The 21,152-nt window shown below is 38.7% G+C and overlaps 1 protein-coding gene across 3 annotated transcripts in view; it reads left to right on the top strand.

Moving 5' to 3' along the window:
- LOC122967977 (inverted formin-2) overlaps window positions 1-21,152 on the top strand; it is an 82,728-nt gene that overhangs the window by 59,312 nt on the left and 2,264 nt on the right. For 2 of the 3 annotated variants that reach the window (XM_044332825.1, XM_044332824.1), the window contains one exon: window positions 20,017-20,472. In XM_044332825.1, the coding sequence (XP_044188760.1) occupies window positions 20,156-20,472 (317 nt within the window). In that variant the 5' untranslated portion in view covers window positions 20,017-20,155. Of the gene's footprint in view, window positions 1-16,472; window positions 18,378-20,016; window positions 20,473-21,152 lie in introns of those variants that run through there. The other variant, XM_044332823.1, reaches the window with a different exon arrangement.

The raw sequence follows: 21,152 nt of genomic DNA, 5'->3' as shown, positions 1-21,152 counted from the left end.
CGTTCCATACACTATTTATTCTAACCCATTTTACACTGCCTGAAACTGTGAAACACTATACAGACCAGCACCCTGTAGACACTGTATAACTAGCTTTATACACCAGCAGTGTGTTTGTTTGGCCTTTTTATCTTTATTTCTACATTTATTTGCCCTACAATAACTGTATGTCTGTTTGTCACTGCAGTCTTTTTTTTTCTTTCTTCTGTCTTCAGTGTTTTTCCTCCAATATTAAGACCAAATGTACAGTATATTCCCTCATGCTGTCCTCTTAAATACATGTACAAGTGTTACTGAGGCCATGTTTCTTACTCTCTAGTGGCTAACTGATCTTAAATGGATGCACTTAACATGTACTGTCCTACATTTTCCCACTTGGCCCATGTTTGTCAGACACACTCCATTCTGACCATTATCGACTAACTACATGACCCAAATTTCACAAAATGTCTGCATGTTTCAGTGACAGAGCCACACCATTCACTGTAACCATGGCCACTAAAAGCATATGACTTTCCGTCTTTGTCAGAACATTTACTTCAGAGCATTTACATGCCCACTCCTCAAAGGCCAAAGAGCATATTTTAAGATTTTAAAAAGCTGTCTGCATGGAAACCACATTATGAAAGAGCATACATGCTGCCTTGTCCAAACACTGTATACAAGACCTTTTATAGTTTACACAGAGACACGTTGAGCCCCAAACTCCCACTATAAGGCAAATACAGTACATGTTTTACATTCTCTTCTCATCTCAGTTTATATTACTGAATTGTTCAGACATCATTTTCCAAATTTGGAGACTGGTGAGGAAACTAGGGGCCAGCCTAACGTGAATTTGGAAGTTTGAGTGTAAGGTCGACACCTGCTGCATTGTTCATTTCAAACTATCGTTTCAATTTTTTCAGTTGCTTCATGGCTTCCTCATGGAGGACGGCAGCTGTAGTCAGCTTGGATTCAGAGCAGTTATAATGGATTCAGTTTGTGACTCAGACTCAAAACAACATGTCAAAACACGTCAGGCAGCAGCCAATATTAAAATCAAAAGATTGTTAAATTTAATTAGCTTTTTGGTTTTGGTTGAGTTTTACCAATTTGTATCATATTCTCAGTAATATTTACAGTGATAGAGTTTGGTCTCAGGTTAAAAACAAATGTAAACTTCCCTTCAAAACCATTCCAGGTTATTTTCAAAAGTACCTGGACATTTCAAGGCTGAGCTTTACACGATAATCCAACACACAAGTTAAAATTAAGGCAAAACAGTCCAATCCATAAAAACAGCTAACTTTAGGTCTTTTCCACTAGAGGGACTTAATGACCTATTAATGACTAGTCAATATCATGGGTTCTGCTATTGTTTTCACTGGTCTCCACCCACTTTGGGGGCGAGTTCTTGAATCTAATTTTCAGCACATTTCCCAGTCATGTTTGGTTAGCATTGGTATTTTCAAGATAATGTAATATTTGTATTAGCCAGCCAATCTCCAAAGCAATGTGACCCAACGCTACATAACTACATTTCATTCTCTCTTGAATTAAAGAAAGCAGAAAAATAATTTCGCTGCATCCCGCAGTCCCAGACTCTTCAGTTACCCATCCTCTGATTTCCAAGTCCGCTAAATCTAATGACAAAAGGCATTGTTAGTCCATGCATTCCTGAAATCCTTGGAATCTGAAAACAAACAGCCATCTCCAGTGTCACAGTGCAGTGCTCTGTTGACCCATCCCCCCACTTCAGAGTTTGCTGCTCTATAATAACGTCATTTGATTTCCTCCTTTGCTCCCATCATAATTCCACTAGAGGGCTTCTGTCACTTGAGCGTAAATGTCATTTTGGGGCACTTGCATAAACGACTGGTCCTGTCATTTCCTTGGGAGGACAGTCTCTCTAATCAGGGGAGGTATGACAGTATAGAGCAGAGAGACAGGAGTTGGTGTCCTTCAAAGCAATGACCTTTCCCAAAGGACGGGTGGGAACTTCTATCAATTTAACAATACAAATGTTTAAAAGTCTTCACATCAACTGTGTTACAAACTGGGGGTGTGGAGAGTCTAATGAAGGACACTACTGACTTGCAGCATAGTAAATGTGATGCAGTGTGTTTTGGGCAGTGTGAGTCATAGTAGGAACTAGGGATGTGCAGAGAGCCCAGTATTTGTATTTGTATCTGTTTTTGTTGAGGCAGCAAAATTATTTGTATTTGTATTTGAATAAAAGTGGAAGGAGGCTTAAAAATCCTGTTTTCTTGTTTTTATTATGCTTTTAATTTTAGAAAATTAATGTGTTACAATAAGTGTTCATGAATAAACTACCTTAAGAAGGAGCTCCCCACACCAGGTCCCGAACTGGAGTCTCAGACTACTGAACTAAAACTTAACTCATCACCTCATTGCAGACAGACCTCTACCTCTTTATACACCCATAACACAGAGACAGCACACCATGTAACGTGTAGGGAAGAACTTCAAAGATGATTATTGCTTTGCACTTTTCGTTTATTGCCTAATTTTTACAACCTAACTTTGTGGAAAGGAGAAGGGGAACAAAAGGTTATGGAGAGTCCCTTGGGAGCACTTCGCATATGTCGGTAGCTCAGCTATATCTCTGAGGAGTGATGTCCAAATAAGGAAATGTGTGTCATGTAGCAGGTGGATGTGACTCCCCTCGTTGAGATCTGCTGATAGACGGATAGCAGAGGAGAGAGACTGAGATAGCCATGTAATCGACCTGCACACTGGTATTTGACATTTTTTTCCTTTTTTCTTCTCGAAACAGATAATTTTTAAAATATTTGTATGAAACAAAAATTTGTAAAAAACCCACTATTTGTGCTTTGCGGAATAACGCATTTGTATTCTGGTACACCCGAAGTAGGAACTAAAAGTCAGGATACCTCAGCCTCTTCTGCTTTGATTTGGACCTTTCTTTTTTAACCTGTTTCTCACAAGGGGTATCCATTTAAGATAGCTACAGTATATAACAGTGAGTTCACTGTATTAATATCCCAACTATGACTGTTGGTGGCAAAATAATCCCTTTTTAGTTGCATTAATTCTAACAGCTCCCACTTCCTCGCTTTGTGAAACCATAAGGTGATAGAGAGAGAGGTTATTGTAACCACCTATGAAAGATTCAAAGAAATTGATTCACCTTGCTCCCAGACATACTGTAATCATTCTGCTGTTGGACTGTTTCCTCCTGTATCCTCATGTTGTCCTGAGTGAGACAAAGGCTGGTGTCTCTTTTCAGCAAACAGGAGCGATTCTGCTAAAAGGATTAGTTTGTTCTCTACAGCTGGTGATTTTGTAGCTAAAGCTCTATAATATGTATATCCACAGATGGGCAGCTTTTTCTTGCTGAACTGATTTGCACCCTGTTGAAGATTTGAATTGCTAAAATACCTCTGTTGGCGCTCATGCAAGAGGCTTGTGGCACACAGTGTTAAATCCACAGGCTCAGTTCCAAATGATCCCCCAAGCCTCTGGTCTGCTGAAATCAGGGCGAGAGCAAACAATCCACTAACAGAGATGGAGACAGAAATGAGGCGCTTGAGGAGCAAACGCGGAGCTGAGGTGCTTGAAATGTGTGTGTCATGTATATTTGTAATATAATATTTGTCATTTTTAGACTCAAGACTTTAAGCCTTGTCAGAAAAACATAAACATAGTTCACTTTAATTTTGAGAAGAAATGAGCAATGCTGTTTTTCTAACAACAGACCTCTTGTGGTCATGTGAAAATATGGGATTTAAAAGTTGTTTTTGCCCTTTGCAAACATGGTATTTACAAAGAATCTTACCTTACCACCAGGAGTCCTCCTAAAGGCCCCTTTACACTGAGTGATTCTAGGCTGTCTAAGATGAAAGTTAACAATCGTGAGAGAAATATGGTAAAATCTTCTCACAATGTGACTGCTACTACAATCCGCATCTACCAACAAACCAATCAGAATACGCCATGAAATGACACAGAATACACTGGCTGGGATAACATTTTGTAAGTTTAGGGAGAAAACACACTTGTTCTCCTGTCCATGGCACACAAAAACCAAAATGATGGAAGAAGTTTATGTGACTTTGATGCATTTTCAAAACATACAACAGATGGTGAGTTACACAGAGGAGCTGACAGGTGCTTGGCCACCTGCCTGACTGAGAGTGCACTTAAAGCAGACGTGACCATTGAAAGTCTGCTGAATTGTGAATGTCATGAGTCACACCAACAGAGAGACATTTGATTCAGAGCTTTTCAGTTGATTCAGTGAGATGGACACGTGTGACTGTGAATGGGAACATTTTAATTGTTTTTCCTGGAGGTGAATGAATGTAGGTAGACATTCTGCCAACCTCAATGATGCGCAAACATACAATAGACGGTTCTTGGAAGTGATTAGGTAATTAGGTGACTCAAGCGTTTCTCAAAGGCACACATCTACTGTCACTGCATGGTGCCATCCACAGGAAACAGCAGGTAGTTTGGAAATTTAGAAGCCGAACATTTAGAAATGTTGCTGTCTTGTTACGTAGATATTACAGAGAAGGGCAATTCTGACGGCTTTAAAAGTCACGCAGAATGATGAATCCAATAAAATTACATTTTTTCTTGTTTGAATTATCTGTAATTTATATGTAATAAATTTTGAAGTGTATGCAACACCTTCTCATGTTGTTGGTGGCTGGAAGATGTTGCTTTCTGGCTGTTTGCAATTTGCATTCTCAGTGATGATTTTTAATGCAAAATCGCTTACAAAGACAAAATTTGGCCTCAAGTTAAAATTAACTGTAATTATCTTTATATGTTCTTTCAAAAAAATTACAGGTTATTAAACAAAATAATCTCAACTCAAGATCCACTTTCTATCTTGATCTCAAGCTTTCAGTCTTCATCAGCAGATGAAGTTTGTTCTGTTGTCATTTTTGACAACTTTTTAACTATGTTGTCTTAAAAGTTGACCTTTATAGTTCATTGATAAAACAATCTCAACTATGCCAATCCTAAGGATTGGTATATGGGCTGATTTGGGCCTATTTCAGTGTATTGGTATCTGCTAAAATAAACCAGCTGAAACACAGATTATTGTTATTCAATAATTCAGATTGGTAAAATATGCAGATTTACTAAGATCAACAGATACACAATATAAAGAAAAAAAACTTGATTGGGACATCCTTCAACTCAAGGTCCACTTACAAGCTTGTTTTAGAGCTTTCCACCATATCACATTGTTTTCATCAGCAGATGGATTTTGCTCAGTTGTTGTGGAACTATAGACGTTAAACAAGTTTTCTGAGCACTTAAAGGAGTTCTTGTCCACCCAGAAGAACAGAAAATTTGAACATCTCCATCCACTGAAGACCATGCAATTACAGTAAATCTCCATAACAAGCTAGTAAGCAGACCTTGATTGTTTTGTCTGACTGCTGGACTTTAAAGCACAATGACTGCTGACCAGCCGAAGACTAAAAGTTAACCAGACACAGTCCTCGCCATAAAAACTATTCAAAGGCACCTTGACAATAATTCAAACTCTGACCTCTACGTCACCATGAATATGGGAATAACCCTGCAACTTACGAAGGCAACTGAACCGTTGCATGATGAGTGTGAGGCATTTATAAAGCACTGGGTTAGAGACTAATGAAAGCCTTTTAACCCACCTCTCATCTCCATATTCAAGACAGACCAAGTCTGACACTAATGTCCACTTTGAGTCACGAAGCATGAAAACAGATCCCACAATACACACTCAGATCTCAAAGGTTTCTCTTCAAGCTGTGGAGATAACAAGTCTTGTGTTAATATAGACTGTGATCAACTTTCTAGCTGCAATCTCTGCTGTCTAAAAAACATCTACTTGGCCTCCATGTGGTGACATTTAACTGCATCAGTCTTGGGCTTATGGGAAATAGTGCTTGGTAAAGGCCACTAAAAACTTTCAAATAGAGTTAACCACTACCAAAGAATAATTAACCACCCATCACAGAGGTTTCCTGGTCAGTGAGAGATTATTACCAGCATTTCAGGTGTGTTCACTTACATTTTTAAGTTGAAGTTGGTTCTCAATCCGCACATTTTTCATGTTGTGTTAAACATTAGTGAGCTTTGACCTGCAAATTTGCGTAATTGACCAACAGGCAAGCAATCTTGACAGGGCTGACCTTTGAGGGAAGAGAGAGCCAAAGCATCCAAAATGGAGGAACCTATCTTAGCCAAGGCTATTAGCTGTGTTGTACCGTCCAGTTTTATTTAACCTCCTCTGTTGTATAAACTGCTCCAAGAGGAATGTTTCCAGACAAATCCATTTTCAGAATACTGTGTGGATTTACTGTCCAGTTAGTGACCAAGCTAAGAAAGATGTATGACTGGGGCTTTAGTCATTTGTTCAAATGCCTTAATGTTTGTATTTATCTGACAAGGACCTCGCCATCTGGCTCTGACAGAATTAAATCTTTATCCTTGTTTTTATATTTCCTTTTCTTTATGCTTTCCACTTTGTACTGTTTTTATCTTAAAGACCTTTGTCATCATTATTAGATTTTTCTTTTTGTTTCTTTTCTTGGGGGTGTAATAACCAGTGCTGCCTCTTGGGGACGTTTGTTGGCCTACAAGATTTTAGTCTTATGTGTCTTTGTGTAGTGGTCTTCTCTGTGAATGTGAACATCAGTGAGTATATTTGTGCTCAGTTTGAGTTGATGGGTTGGGAAAGTTAAGCTCTTCAGTGCTCTTTAGCGTTTTCTCTCTGACATGGAGACACATTAAAAAGCAGCACCAATTTCCGACCGAGCCGTCCAGTGATTGCCATCAAGAGTCTTGAATGGCTCACATTTTGTCCTCTACTCGCCTGTTGAGACTCTGTTCATTCTCAACCCATGTGTTGTTTAGGGATGAGGGGAGAGAGAGTGTCAGGCTCTGGTGATCAGAGATGTACTCTTCACAGCCGTGTCGATATCTGCACGATGGGCAACAATTACCTGTAATGGTAACAATGACACAGTTTGAGAGTTTTGTCTTTGTGATTTGAATCAGTTGTGACTATCTTCTTCACATCTCCCCTCGTTATTCTGTTCTTATTTCTTTCTTTCTTCCCACCAAGCTGTAATGTTACTTTGTAGGATATGTTGTTTTATCATTATCAGCAAATCCCTCAAAGACACCAAAACCAACGATGAAATTTTTGTACAAACAAGTGTTAATTTATTATTAACAAGTATTATTAAAATTATTAACACATTGAAAAAAAATGAAAAAAATTAAGCTCAAGGGCCACTTAGTAGATTTCTTCGGAAATTTTAATCGCATCATAGTCTTCTTCAGTAGATATATTCTGCTCAGTTGTCATTTAGATGGTTCGGTTGTCATCACTTGACCTAAATATGGAAATATGGTTGGTGGTTCAGTTTTTATTGCAGTTAATGGAATAGTTTGATATTTTGGGAAATACTGTTTGCTTTCTTGCTGAAAGTTAGATGAAAAGATTGATACCTGTCCTTAAATATGAATCCACAGCCAGGAGACTGTTAGCTCAGCTTAGCATAAAGACTGGACAGGCGAAAATAGCTAGCCTGGCTGTGTCCAAAGATGACAAAATCTGCCTACCAGTGCCTCTAAAACTAACAAATGAACACATATCTTTTTTGTTTCATCTGTACATAAACTGTAATGTAAAAATAAGTTGCAGTTTCACAGTGGTGTGTGTTTTATCGTTGCTTTTACGATTTCATTTTTAAGATTTTTGCATGGATATAAGATATCCAATTATACATAGGACATATTAATTTGTGAGCTTTAGGGGTGCTTGTAGGCAACTTTCTTGAAGAAATTGTGTCTCGTTCTAAGCTTTTATTTTTTTTCTTTTTTGCTAATTATTGATCTTAGATTAAGGTATAAATTCTTAAAGTCAGCTCGATCAAGACATGAAAACACAATTTTAAGTAAGTCTGTCTTAAATAACTGAGTTTTCATTGCTTGTAATAAGCACAACTTGCTTAAATTTTGGCATTTAATGTCTAGTTTTAAGGCCCATTATGGTCTTTCAGTGGCTAGACATTTATGCTAGTTTTAATAATTCTAGCCAAGCAAAATTGGCTACCCCACTGGCAGATTTTTTCGCTCGATAAAAGATAATTTGTTCATATTTAAGAGGATTTGGCTTCTTTCCAGTAGGGCTGTTTTTGCAGTGTGGCTGCAGCTTTATATTTATTGGACACATATGAGAGTGGTTTCCTTTTAGTACCAGTTGTTTGTTGCAGCCCTATATAGGAGTACAAGTAATTCCACCCATCTTCAGTATTTTTTACCTAGCCTTTAGTATTATTGTTTACTTAAATGCCAGTTTTTATCTGATTTTTTTTTTTTTTTAAAAAAGCATTGTATGTATGTAAAACCTATTCACACAGTCACATTATGGGGACTCACATTTCATTTGCGGACATGAGAGATGATTTCCTACATGGTTATTTGATAAATTTTGTATTTACTATAAAGGACCATTCCAGTGGTTTTGTAAATACTATGTGCTTATAACTTACATACCAACAGCCATTTTCTGATTAATGCAAGTGGTGATGAAATTCTAAATGAGTTTTTCCTGCCTTCCGGGTGCCATTGGTTTAACTTCATTTTATTACGCTATCAAAATCAACTCACAGAGACTTGAAACTTGCTCAACATAGCTTATGCATAATAATGAAACACAATTCTGCACTGGTTTTTATTAAAGTTACATAATTTCTCATGGAACGTTCTCCTGCAGAAGTGAAGGTCTGATGGCAGAGCTGCTTTTTGGTTATGGTTGAGGTTGGCCTGTAGTTTTCATGGTTATGGTCAGGGTAAGTTTTAAGGGAGTGGACATAATCAGCTATATGTCTTCCTAAAACATTAAGTGGACTCTGTACTGAATGCTCAGAGATGAAACTGATTTTGATATTTGACCCTCAGCAAGACAGTAAATCAGCAAAGTTACCAAATTGGCTGGTGAGCACAGGACGACGGCTGACTGAGAATGAATGTGGACAGCCAAGTGACCGCGGGGCAGCCCCGGCTGAGGGTTATCATCTGATCACCTTGTGCTGTCTGCCGTGGAAAGCCGATCTGACAGCGTGAGGCCCGAGGCTGCAAGACACACATGTGGGAGCGCAGATAGCCACCAGGGCGTAGACTCACTGACTGACAGACGTGGTGTCAGGAGGACTGTGAGGACTTGGAGGCGTCAAGCTGTTAACAACAACGCTTTGCACATCAATTAAACAATTAGTGCTCTCTTTTTACTCTTTTGAATTGTCAAGTGCACAGTTGGTCTGGTGAGTAGTCATTAGTTGGGTCAAGAGTTCAGCCCCTGCAGTCACTCAGTGCTGAGGTGTGAGATATCTCACTCCTTAGGTGTCACTCACCTGACAACCTGACAACTCCTGAAGAGTATGATGAGAAGATACAAGACTAGTAATTGGCACAGTTGAAAAATGACAAGCATCTCCTCTTCTGCTCAACACTACTTTTGTTTATAACTGGCATAATTATCTTTATGTGTGTATGTGTGTGTAACTGCTGCAGACTTGTAATGAATAACGATAAAGAGGCCTGATCCTGAGTTTGTATTTTAATTATTTTAATTTGCATTTAACCATTAGTTTGATTTACCAGTAGTCATTATTAATTTATTAAGAAAATGTAATTGTATTTTACTTTTTTTGCACATTTTTCCTGTATTTCACTTCCAGTTTTGTTGTGTTAAACAGGCTGCCAGGCCGTACAGCTACCATCGAGGACACCAAGGTTATGTCCTTGGTAATACTTCCATTCTATTATTACACACATACTTTTCATGAGGATCTGATCATTTTTACTCTAAAGGATTACTTTATAGTTTTTTTTAGAGAAAAAAATATACAATAACATGGATCTAGAATAACATAACTTAATGTGTGTTAAAAAATAAATGTTTTCTTCAAATGAATTAGTAACGTATTGAATTATATTCATTAGAAAATATATATCTTTGGTGGCCAAACAGACAAAGTGGTTTTGTGCTGCGGAAATTTGGACTCATGACCTGGCATAATGGCATGCAGAAAATCATACATCTAATAATAAAAAAAACTTGTGATATAGCCAATATCAATAATACAACAACTGATGAACAGCAATCATTAAAGGGTACCCAAAAAATTTTGTATTGAACTTACATAGTTGAGAGACAACTGAGTCAACAACTCCATTCACTGATAAAAAAACAAACAAACCTTGAGATGCAGCTGAAAGCTCCGGAAAAAGTTAAGAGTTAGACCATGAGTCAAGATTACAGTATGTTGTTGACTATATTATTCACAAGGTCAAGAAAGAACTTTCAGTCTCAGTATCTGAATATTTTACAAAAGATTTCAACTTATAACTGTCATCTAGAACTCGCCTCTTAACCAGCAAAGTATTGTTCCTGAAACACAGAACAGACGTCTGGAAGCAGCACAAAAAATACATTTCCTTGCAAATAATTGGAATTGCAGGATAACACGTCAGCAACAGCAAGCATCACATCCCAAATATGATGAAAGAATCTGATTAACTGGCCCTATTTCTCTAAATCTTTGGTTCTCAAACTTTTCACATCAAAGACACCTAAACTGACACAAATTAGACCACAGACCCCCATCTGATAAGATTTTTGCTTTTAGATGTTTTATTACAGAAAGTTTATGAAACCCATGACCAAAATAGTCACACATCCAGTCACTGTGTTACTTATAAATGGAATAATAGTTAAAATAAATTATTCCCCTTTTTGCTGGGGACCTGGAACCCCATCAAGCACCCCAGAGGGTTCTCAGACCCCACTTTGAGAACCAGTACTCTAAATCATATGGTTAAGTTTTTGAAACAGAAACGATAATGTTTCGCTAAAGCTAGCTTCTAGACGTCAGGTATTTATCTATTATCCCTGTGTTGTGTTCCTGAACTCAACATCAACTGCCTCCACTTTGCTCCTGAGCTGTCTAAGCTCCAGCGATGGGTCCAATTTCCTGATATAAATGTTTCAAATTCATCAACTGAGCTTATAATTTCCTTCTACAGACACATTCTCTGTCAGTGAACACTCCATGATGTTATTGACAATCAAAACTCAGAGCTCAGTCCCTGATGCAGCAGTCATTGCAGCTCATCAGGGAGGATGCTCTTTTAGGGTGAAATTTACATAAATACTGGTCATTGACCAGTGAAGTCGTCCTGTTACTGTACCCTCTTATGGTTGACTGGACAGATAAAAAGACAATTACATCTGATTGACAAGAGCCGTGACTCTGTTTACATAAAAGTTGGTAAACTCTTCAAGTAAAGGCGTGGACTGCCCGTCCACCTCAAGGTGTAATTATCAGTCTTTACAGCTTGAGCACCTGGTGTGGAAGTTATAAGGACACTCAATAGAGACTTTGAAGGAGAAGTAAATGACAGAGTACACTGAATTACACACTGAATCGAGTCCATTTTTATGTAAAATATTCTTCTGTTATTAAATGCATCAAATTACATGCATGCACCTCAAAACGTACAAAGAATTATTGCAGTAAACTTCAGAGATCCTACGTCAAACAAACTTTTGTATGTAAGAAAACACAGAAACAATACAGACGACATGACGGCAGTGTTTTCATTACTAACTACAGCTCTGAGTCAAAACAAGCAACAATGAGGCCTATTAGCATTTTGAGATGACAAGAAAAATGAAAAAACAAAACAAAACAGTGATGTAAAAGTACTGAGCAGTGTGTGAACAAAAAGTGTCTTATGCTTGTTAAATTGGTGATTAGAGTGCAGAGAAATCAATCCTAGAAAATATTAGTGTGTTGTTTTGTTCATGGAAAGCTTGATTGCTTGGTCACAGCATCGCTTTTCTTCTCTATTTAGAAAAGGTTGACTTGTCTTTTCTGCTTATTACCAATATGAAAGAAAGTTTGGATGGATGGTGAGCTAGTAGAATAGTGTTGACTCAAATGCCCACTTACTAGCCTTTTTCTGGACCTTTCAACTGTGTCTTGTAGTCTTTATCAGTAAATGAATAGCCCAGGTGTCTTGACTTTAGTTCCCCTGGAATGTGTTGATACATCACACCAACCTCATAACAACACACACACACACATTCAAAGTATCTTCTACATACAACACGCATAGTTCCTGCTGTAAGATTATTGATGTTGTGTGTAAACAGGCCTGATGAACAGCACTGAGCTGCTGTGATAAACTCAGAGCTGATGTCGCGCTTGCCTCTCTCTGCCTGTCCACACAGCAGATAAGAGAAACGGCTACGCTCAGATAAATTACATCTTCTGCATCTCACTTCTGCATTTGTTTACCAAACTGCTTCACCTCAGAGTCCGTCTTTTTTCCTTATGTCCAAAAAAAACCGACCTGCTGAACAACATAGCTCTCCAGAGTGTTTTAAAACTCAGCCTCTAAAAGTCTCGTTAAAATATCTTGTCAGTCCCCCTTTGTTGTTGTTTTTATTTTGAATTCAAAAGAACGTATATATCAAATATGACATTTAGAATGAACCATTACCACCATGAGTGGAGCGACTGCAGGGGCACAGGGTGACCGCGCCAGGGCCCACGTTCAGTAGGAGCCCCGCTGGGGATGTAGCGCATGACCCAACTGGGCAGCACAGCAGGAATAGTAGATCTTAACTTTTTCTATTCATTCTCTGGTAGTCTTTATCACAATGGATGGAATTCCCCCTCCAACCACAATGGCAGAGTGGCACCGTTTGTATTTCCCTTGACTCCACAGGAAGTGAAGACCGAAGCAGTGATTCAAAGTATAAGACTAAGTTGGCTGAAAACTTTTATGTTCATGGTGAATGAAGGGCTATTTGCGTTCATGCATCAATGAGGCCAGACTATCCAGTCTCACTTTGCTGTGTGTTGAGCGGCATGTAAACATTGACAAAGGCAAAGTGGTTGGCAGGTTTGCCACCATGAAGGAGAGGAGGATGAAGTTTTAAAAAGGGACTGTGATATGTACAACCTGTTCAGATTATTTTGTTCTATGGAGGATATTATTAACTTGAATTTTGGTTATGTAGAAATCATTCAGAATGTTAGATTAATCTTTTGTTTAACTCCATGTTTACCACATCTCAGCACCTGTGTGTGTCATTGTCTGTGGTGATGCAGACCAACTAAGTTATGTTTGATTAGTGTTGTAGACCGCTGTGTCTCTTTTATGTTTATTTTATTCCCATGTAAGAAAGACATGGTACTGAGACAGTGCACCTGGCCTGTTGTTGTCTATCGGTGGTGGTGCTGAACCGTTTGCCTATAGATGCACGTAGAGCCCTGCATGCTGTCCTCGGTTTGAAACATTTGAACGCCCCCTCTGTGCTGAGAGTCTAGCTCTGCCCCTGATTACCACACCCCCCCCACCTCACGGCAGCTACTAACCTTAGTTTTACTGTAAAAAAGAAAAAGTACAATAAGAGCATGTAACAAAGAACATGACACGAAAAGTAGTAAGAGGGCGAAGTAAAAGTTTTCGCACCATCCTGTCCAGATACTTGCAATTCATGTGGCGAATAATGCTGTGATCACTGAAGCTTTGTCTTATGCACAAAAGCTCAATGTTTTCTCTCCCTCTTTCTTTCTTCCCCCACTCTCTGTCAGACTTTTGAAGGCGTTAGCAGTGAGCAGGATGTGATGAACAGTGTTGTAACAGTGTGGGTTAACAGTGGATGGCCAGTCAAAGAGCACTTAACATGTCCCTGGTAGTCTTTAGTCATACACACAGAAAAAAAAAGTCCAATCACTGAACTCCCACTTCAGCCGTCTGCTGGCTCCGTCAGCCTGTCAGAGCGGCGGCTCCACACTCAGATGAAAACAGTCACATTAGCTCTTCACATTAAGAGCTCATGAATAGATTTACATGTCTGGGATCATTAACTGGAGGATTCTCTCAGCTGCTTTTTGCACCACAACGTCTTCATTACACTGCTGCAGGTGCCATCAGCATCCTCATCCATATCTTCAGCATCGCCATCATCATCACCATTGTCATTCTTTTTCATCATCATCATCATTTTTATCATCTTTAGTATAATATTATTGTCATCGTCATAATCCTCGTCATCATCATCTGCATCATCGTCATTGGCATTATCTTCATCGTCTTTGTGACCTTCATCTTCATCATCACTGTCATCATTAACCTCATCCTCCTCATCATCCTCATCATCTTTAGTGCATCCTCATCATCATCACGTTCATGCAGCCCCCTTTATTACAATCATTGTCACTTTCATCCCCATCATCGTCATCTTTAGTACACCTTTATCATCATCATCATCATCATAATCATCCTTTTTCATCATCTTTGTCATCTTTAGTGCATCCTCATGAACATCATCACCATCGTTGTTCACCTCCGTCATTGCCTCTGAACATGCCTTTGCATATTCAAGGGCTTGTATTTGAAAAATTAAAACTACAAGCAGCGATGAACGGGCATTTGAATACATTTGATGAACTGTGTCATTTAGGCCTCACCTCCTGTTGCCCGTAGGCAATACTACATAAGTGAAATATTAATACAGCAATATATTTTCCAGAGGGCAACTGACAGAGATATATATTTCCATGAATATTGGACATTGCATGTAGGAGATAACTATCACATCCTATGTTCACTACGTGGCTCTAGAGAACACCCACTAATTATACGTCATGTTGCATATATCATGTGTAGACCACACAATGTAAAATTCTTGTAAATCAGATGATGTCTTTCACATAAGGCTCACTTCCTGTTGTCAGTAGGTGGCGCTTTGACCATGACTCAATATTGACATGTAGATGTGCTCAGACCTGGACTCTTATCAAGCATGAGAAATTTGGGGCAGATTGGACAATGTTAAGTGAAGTTACAACAACTTCCTGTTTCATGTTTTGGGCAAAATTCTTTGCAATTTAGCATCACAAAGGTGTTTAGATGTAACCTACCAAATTTGAAGCCGCTCGGGTTAATTCTCTAGAAGGAGTTTGTTAAAGTACAACCCCTGTCAATGGCTTTCCTTTGTGAAAAAATTGCACAGTAAATTCAAAATGGCTGACTTCCTGTTGGACTAAGGGTATGGCTCCAAGAGGCTTTTTTAAAGTCTGGGGATGATACATCTGCCTAACAAATTTTGTACATCTACATCAAATTTAGAGGTGGAGTTTTGACTTTGAAATTTTCTAGGGAGTGCCCTCAAGCCAAACCCAACAACCATATCAGACATCAAGTTACACCTTCTGATGCATGTGCAAAGTTTCACGAGTTTTCGAGCACCCCAGCACCTCAGATATGCTCAAAGTAATAAGGGAGTGGTATAGAGCTGACATGCCACGCCCAAGCCCAACTGCAGTATCAAATCGAATACTTAGTAGTTCGAACATTGAATCAACATTTCATGAGTTTTTCGCATCCTAAAGGCCTCAAATGTGTTCATAAAATGAAAACTGATGCACGAAATCCAAAACGGCTGACTTTCTGTCCAGAATATATATATATATTTTTTTTTTCTTTTTTAAATGTACAATTGGACCCAAGTGCTCAGGCCCTAATGAATTTTGGGATGGATTAGGGTGATGGTGTGACCCTCATGTGCTGTAAAATTATTCAATTCTATCTCCTCAGTCTTTTTAAGTTATTTGAAATTTTGAAGGTGAGAGGTGTTGAGGCGGAACCCGTTAGTTAACTTCTGTAGTCAGAGCTTTCATTGCAGCCGAATGACGAGCAAAGCAGGACGATGGAAGTGTTGCTGGTTGTTCAGCAGTTAAAAAGTCTTTACAAGCTTCCAGAGGATGGAAATTTACATCAGGAGGAATTTAAAAAACTTTTGGTGAATAAGATGTCACAGATATGTTTAAAACAGACTCAGTATCTATAAAAATGGGTTAAAAAGGCCATAATACCAGATTTTTAATAGTTGTGTTGTGTGAGGAGCGCCTCTGGGGCGGTTGCTCCTGTTTTATTCATTTTTTCCCCCAGGCAATGTTTTATCCAATGTCATGGATTGGCGTGAAATTCTCTGGGTTGAATCATCACTACAAAATATTAACAACTTCTTTGAAAAATATCAGTTTTTTTGAAAAGTACAGGAAACTTAAGGAGAGAAGTTAAAGATCCCCTCCAGACATATTTTAAAACATATAAAATAATTTTGAATAATAAGCTGTGTCTGATATGTTTTTCCCACAAAATCCAGAATCTCATTCTTAGTGCACTGGAGGCTTCAAGTTTCTACATCACATCTGTCCACATACTGGACTATGATTGCTCCAAACTAGTTGTGATGTCACAAATCATGCTTGTAGGTAGACACCTAAAATTCAGCTTTATGGTGAGCACAGAGAAATTTTCTACTTTCAGCAAATGAAAGTGAAAACAGTCTTCTGGTGTCAGACTGTGCACATATATCATTCTGCACAGTGAAACTCAAGGGGGGATTTAATGATGACAACTGAGGTCAATTTCAGCAAGAAACCTGTATTATCTCTCGATAGCAATTACAGCTGAGGCTCATGGGTATTGTAGTATGACATGTCAGAAAACATGATTCCTCCAAAACAGGGTTGAAGTAATTAAAACTTGTGGCCACAACATAAACCTCTATGGCCATTACATTATCGGGTAATGTCCCATGTTTTTATGTGAGGAAACCTTTAGGATATTGCTTACAGAATCATGAGAATCTTCTGGAAGCAGCAACTCCTCCCACTTCACAGCTCTATAACAGCCTTAACAAATTCAATAGTGTTCCCAGCTCCCACTGCTGCTCGGAGCTCTAAGACAATGCAAGTTTCAATAAAGGGACTTTGCACTGAAGAAGACTTAAGCTGGAGCAGCAAAACAAAACACAGAGCTACATTTGTTCTTTGATTTTAGCAGCTCAATGTATCGAGTAAATATTACAAAGCTCAATGTGCAGTTGCGATTTGACGACAGAACGCTGTCTAAGACTGATTTCTGAAAAAAGAACATAATCTTGTACTTCTGAAGTTTTCTTTTTCAGTGAACCTTTTTCCATTTCCATCACTGCTGATTTGTGCTGATGATTCCATCAGAGGAGATTCATGCTCATGCAGGTATTAAAAACGCATCAGCCAGTTACTTAACAGTGTGTATGGGAAAGATAAGTAGGACTATTCAGGAACCCTTGCCACAAGATACAAGATGTTCATTTTATTATGTCTGCCCCCTGTACTTATGAGTCTTTCCCAAAACCCAAATTTAACCCAATTAAGTCAACATCAAAAGTACATTAAGAATAAATTAAGTATTTGAAGAGTACTGAATGAAGACACTATCGTTTTTGTGGTTTTGAGACAGAGTACAGCACCTGAATCCTTTTCTGGCAGGTTGTCTCGGTGTATCACCTCCGAATTACAATTGGGCCCTTGATAACAGATCTTTTAATATTACTCTCCTCTTCAATATCAGAGGATTGTAGGGGTGCCAGGCAGGGATATTGAGGGAGAGCAAAGACTTTCTCCCTTTCAGCCCAGCATCAAAACTTATTAGATAGATAATGAGAGCTGGACTTGCATTGGAGTGTGCGTCTTTCTATGTCCATGTGTCATTTATTCGTCCCCTGAATGCTGGCTCAATCAGATAGCAGCCAGTCATTCACAGCAGCCACCATCTCTCTGCATCTGTTGACCTGCGCTGGCAACGCCAGGACTAATGTGAGCTGCTTCAGTGGCAATGAAACAGCCGTTTCCCTTTCACTTTGAAACCGCTTTTGTTTATTTTGTTCTTTTTTTCCAGATAAAGCTCCAATGCAAAGGTCAGACTGTATGTACTGTGGTTCGACTTCTCTGTTTGGTGTTTTGTTGCCTTTTTTTAAGCTTTGTAAGCCCCTTTACACAAGACTTTTCTTTGTGCCACAAGTTGTTGACTTTCATCCTATTATATCAGCTTGTATATCATGTCATAAGAGGCTTAATTTGCTTTTTTATCCGACAGAAATGATGACGCGTAATAACATTTATAATAGGGATTTGAGCTTGTCTGAAAGACTTGAGGAATACAAAGTGTTTGTGTGTACTCACATGTGTGTGTAGTATTGTGTTCAGACTCACACTCAAAATGAAGTCCATTAAAAAAGGACATCCTTGACCAGTTTCCTGTAACCATGGCAATAGGAAGTGCTCTCCAATCACATCTCTGTGTTTTGTGTTAGGGAAGTGCACTGTTTCCTGCTGTTTTCACCGGTTTCCTCCCATTGGTGTGTGCTCAGGATTTGGTCCTGGAAAGCCACACAATTCCCAGCCAGTGTTCTTGTCGTATTCAGGTTGTCTGTATTTGTTTTTTGTATGAATCTACCGACAACGTCGCCATCAAATTTGAATTAAGTAAGTTGCAGATTGCTTATTAATTTTCTGACTAACATTGAGGGAGTTGCAAGGCCGTTCTTTAAGAATGCCATATACTGTATTTCTTACGTTTGTCTACATACTTATAATAGGATTTAATCCTCTGTTTAATTCTTGCTAACACATGAAAATATCTGCTTGGTTCAATGAGTTCATGTAAATAAAACACTGAGATCATTTCACTCAGACATTGTCTGAAAACGATTTAAAGCCAGTTAAATTGACATAAATTGAGGTTATTAGCCATTTAATACCATAGTCATTATTATAATCGTAATATTTTAAAGGTACCCTATGGAGGTTTTGACCTCTAGTAGTGCTATGTTTTCACGCAGTTGGTTTTGTTTGTGTCATGTGCACTTGCACAAGGACACAATTGTACACACTCTTAAAGATGATTTCTGGCAAAGATGATTTTACTGATTGACAGTTGGTGGTGATAGTGTAAAAAGAAAGATAGTAATGCACCAGCAAAAGCAGAAAAAGAAAACTGCTAGCCAGCAAACAATGATGTAAACATTATAGGATTTAAAATGTACACATGGCTTTGCAGATGTTTTATGTGGACAGAAATGCATTCAATGTATGTTGGGCTTCAGTGATACACACATTGCGTTAAAGTGAGAAACACAAAATGTAAACATAATTGTTTGTTTACAAGAAAACCCTACAGGGTACCTGTAAGGTTTTAAATTTAGGATTTTAAAATTCGTTAAGCTGGAGTGTGGGACTTTTGTCTCCACCTTCTGGTAGTAAAGGGGGGCGCTCGGCTGTGATTGCCTGACACAGGCATGCAGTACACCACTGGCCATAACCTACTGTTGTGGCTGTAAAACGGTGGATAAATTGTTTTGAGCGTCAAACAACCCCCACGAAATGACTTGTTTCACTATCAGAATTTGATCCATTTGGTCTGATAACATTTGGAAAGTCTAGAGGAGCCACATGATTAATGGCCATATGGCCAGTGCAGGAATGTTGCATCCGACACGAGATTTAAAAACTCTGTATACTGTGAAATACAGAGAGATTATTCTGGCAGTGATAGGTTTAATTAGCATTGTGTGTGAACTCATTTGGCAAGGGCTTGAATGTAATGGATGTTCATTTATATGTAAATGTTCCACACTGCCGGTTTAAGCTTAGGAATACAGGCCAGACATTTTTAAATCGTAAATTCTTAAAACCTTTAATCATTGAATTTACAAATTTAAAATTCTTGATCTTGTCAATTACAAATTTCTTCTTCTTCTTAAAGTTCTTAAAATATTGATAATTTAAGATTGATATTTTAAGAATTCTGACCAATTCTTAAAATCTAAAAAATCTGGTCTGAAATGTGCTCTGTTGCACTTGTAATCACAGTGATGTCATCAGGTACTAACCTACCATGGAGTACACTTCTACATCATGGCCGCAATGTTTGAAATTTAAAAGGAGTTTCTCATTAAGTTGGTAATATCTTTTACAGTGTTTGTATCCTAAGATAACATTTTAAACATTGAATAGTGTAATAGATGCAAAAGACATAAGATGAAATATAACAAAAAAGACTACATTTGTTATGTTACAAGCTTAATTTTTAAACATGCAGTGATTGAGACTTTTTATGTTTCAGAGTGTCACATACTTAAAGCCATTTCAAGCCTCCTCCTTGGAGACACATGCTCACACTTCTCAGTCTATTCAACATGGGGGACTAAATTACACCAAGAAACACCCCAACACTCTTCCCCACTGGATCAAGCCTGGCAGCGATGCAGGTTGGTCATCAGGTCACCAGCAGCACCTCTCTCCAGATCCCTCCCCAGCCTGAGACTGCTATACTCAGAAACAGACAATCAATCCTGCTAGACACCATCCAGCCCCTGTCCCAGGCAATAATCAATCCCAAGCGGAGGATGGAGGGACCTGTCCAGTCCCAGACACCACAGCCCCCCAGGACCTGCAGCTCACCTGGACAGAATGGGAAATCATGCTGGAGCTTGGATGTGAGGGTGGCGGTGCTTCTGGTAACTCTGGCTGGAGTTGTGATCCTGCTGCTGCTGTACAGACTCTTACAGCTGAGACACAGGTGTGTACAGGTTCTAACAAACCACCTTGAGGTCAAATCCCACTGAAGTATTTTCTGCTCTCTCTCCCATATTTACTGTATATTCCTCACAGTTTTTCTTATATCTTATTAAAGGAAAATTTGTGTCTGGATGGCTTGTAGGGGTGGATGTCAAGTTCATGCATGTATATGTCTCTTGTCCTAATTGAGACACAAACATGGCAACATAATATGAGTTACCTTCAGCTATGCTAGATGGATGTATGTGTTGAACACTGTGGGTCCAATTTTAGCCACTTTAGCAGCATGACTCCAGGGATGTCAATGTCCATCAGCTGGCAGGTCAGTCCATCACTTTAGTCCAGACTGAAATATTTCAACAATTATTGGATGAATTGCCATGAAATTTGTGCACACATTCATGATCCCCAAAGGATGAATCCAAATGATTTTGTTGTCCTTCTGACTTTTAATGTACAGCCCACTTACAATGTAGTGCCACCAGTAGGTTAAATTTTAGCAAACAATTTTATGATATTCATGATTCCTGATGATGTATCCTAATAACTTGGTCCTTTAGTTTTCCTGTAGCGCCACAGTGAGGTTGAGATTTTTGTTTCAACAACTACTTGATGAATTTGCCATAAAATTTGGTACAGACATTCATGTTGTCATGTGTCATGTATGTTGGTCATGTTTAT

The sequence above is a fragment of the Thunnus albacares genome, chromosome 18 (genome assembly GCF_914725855.1).
Source record: "Thunnus albacares chromosome 18, fThuAlb1.1, whole genome shotgun sequence".
NCBI classification, from domain to species: domain Eukaryota; kingdom Metazoa; phylum Chordata; class Actinopteri; order Scombriformes; family Scombridae; genus Thunnus; species Thunnus albacares.
Note: the sequence above shows the minus strand (reverse complement) of the source record. Positions and strands in the feature narration are given on the sequence as shown.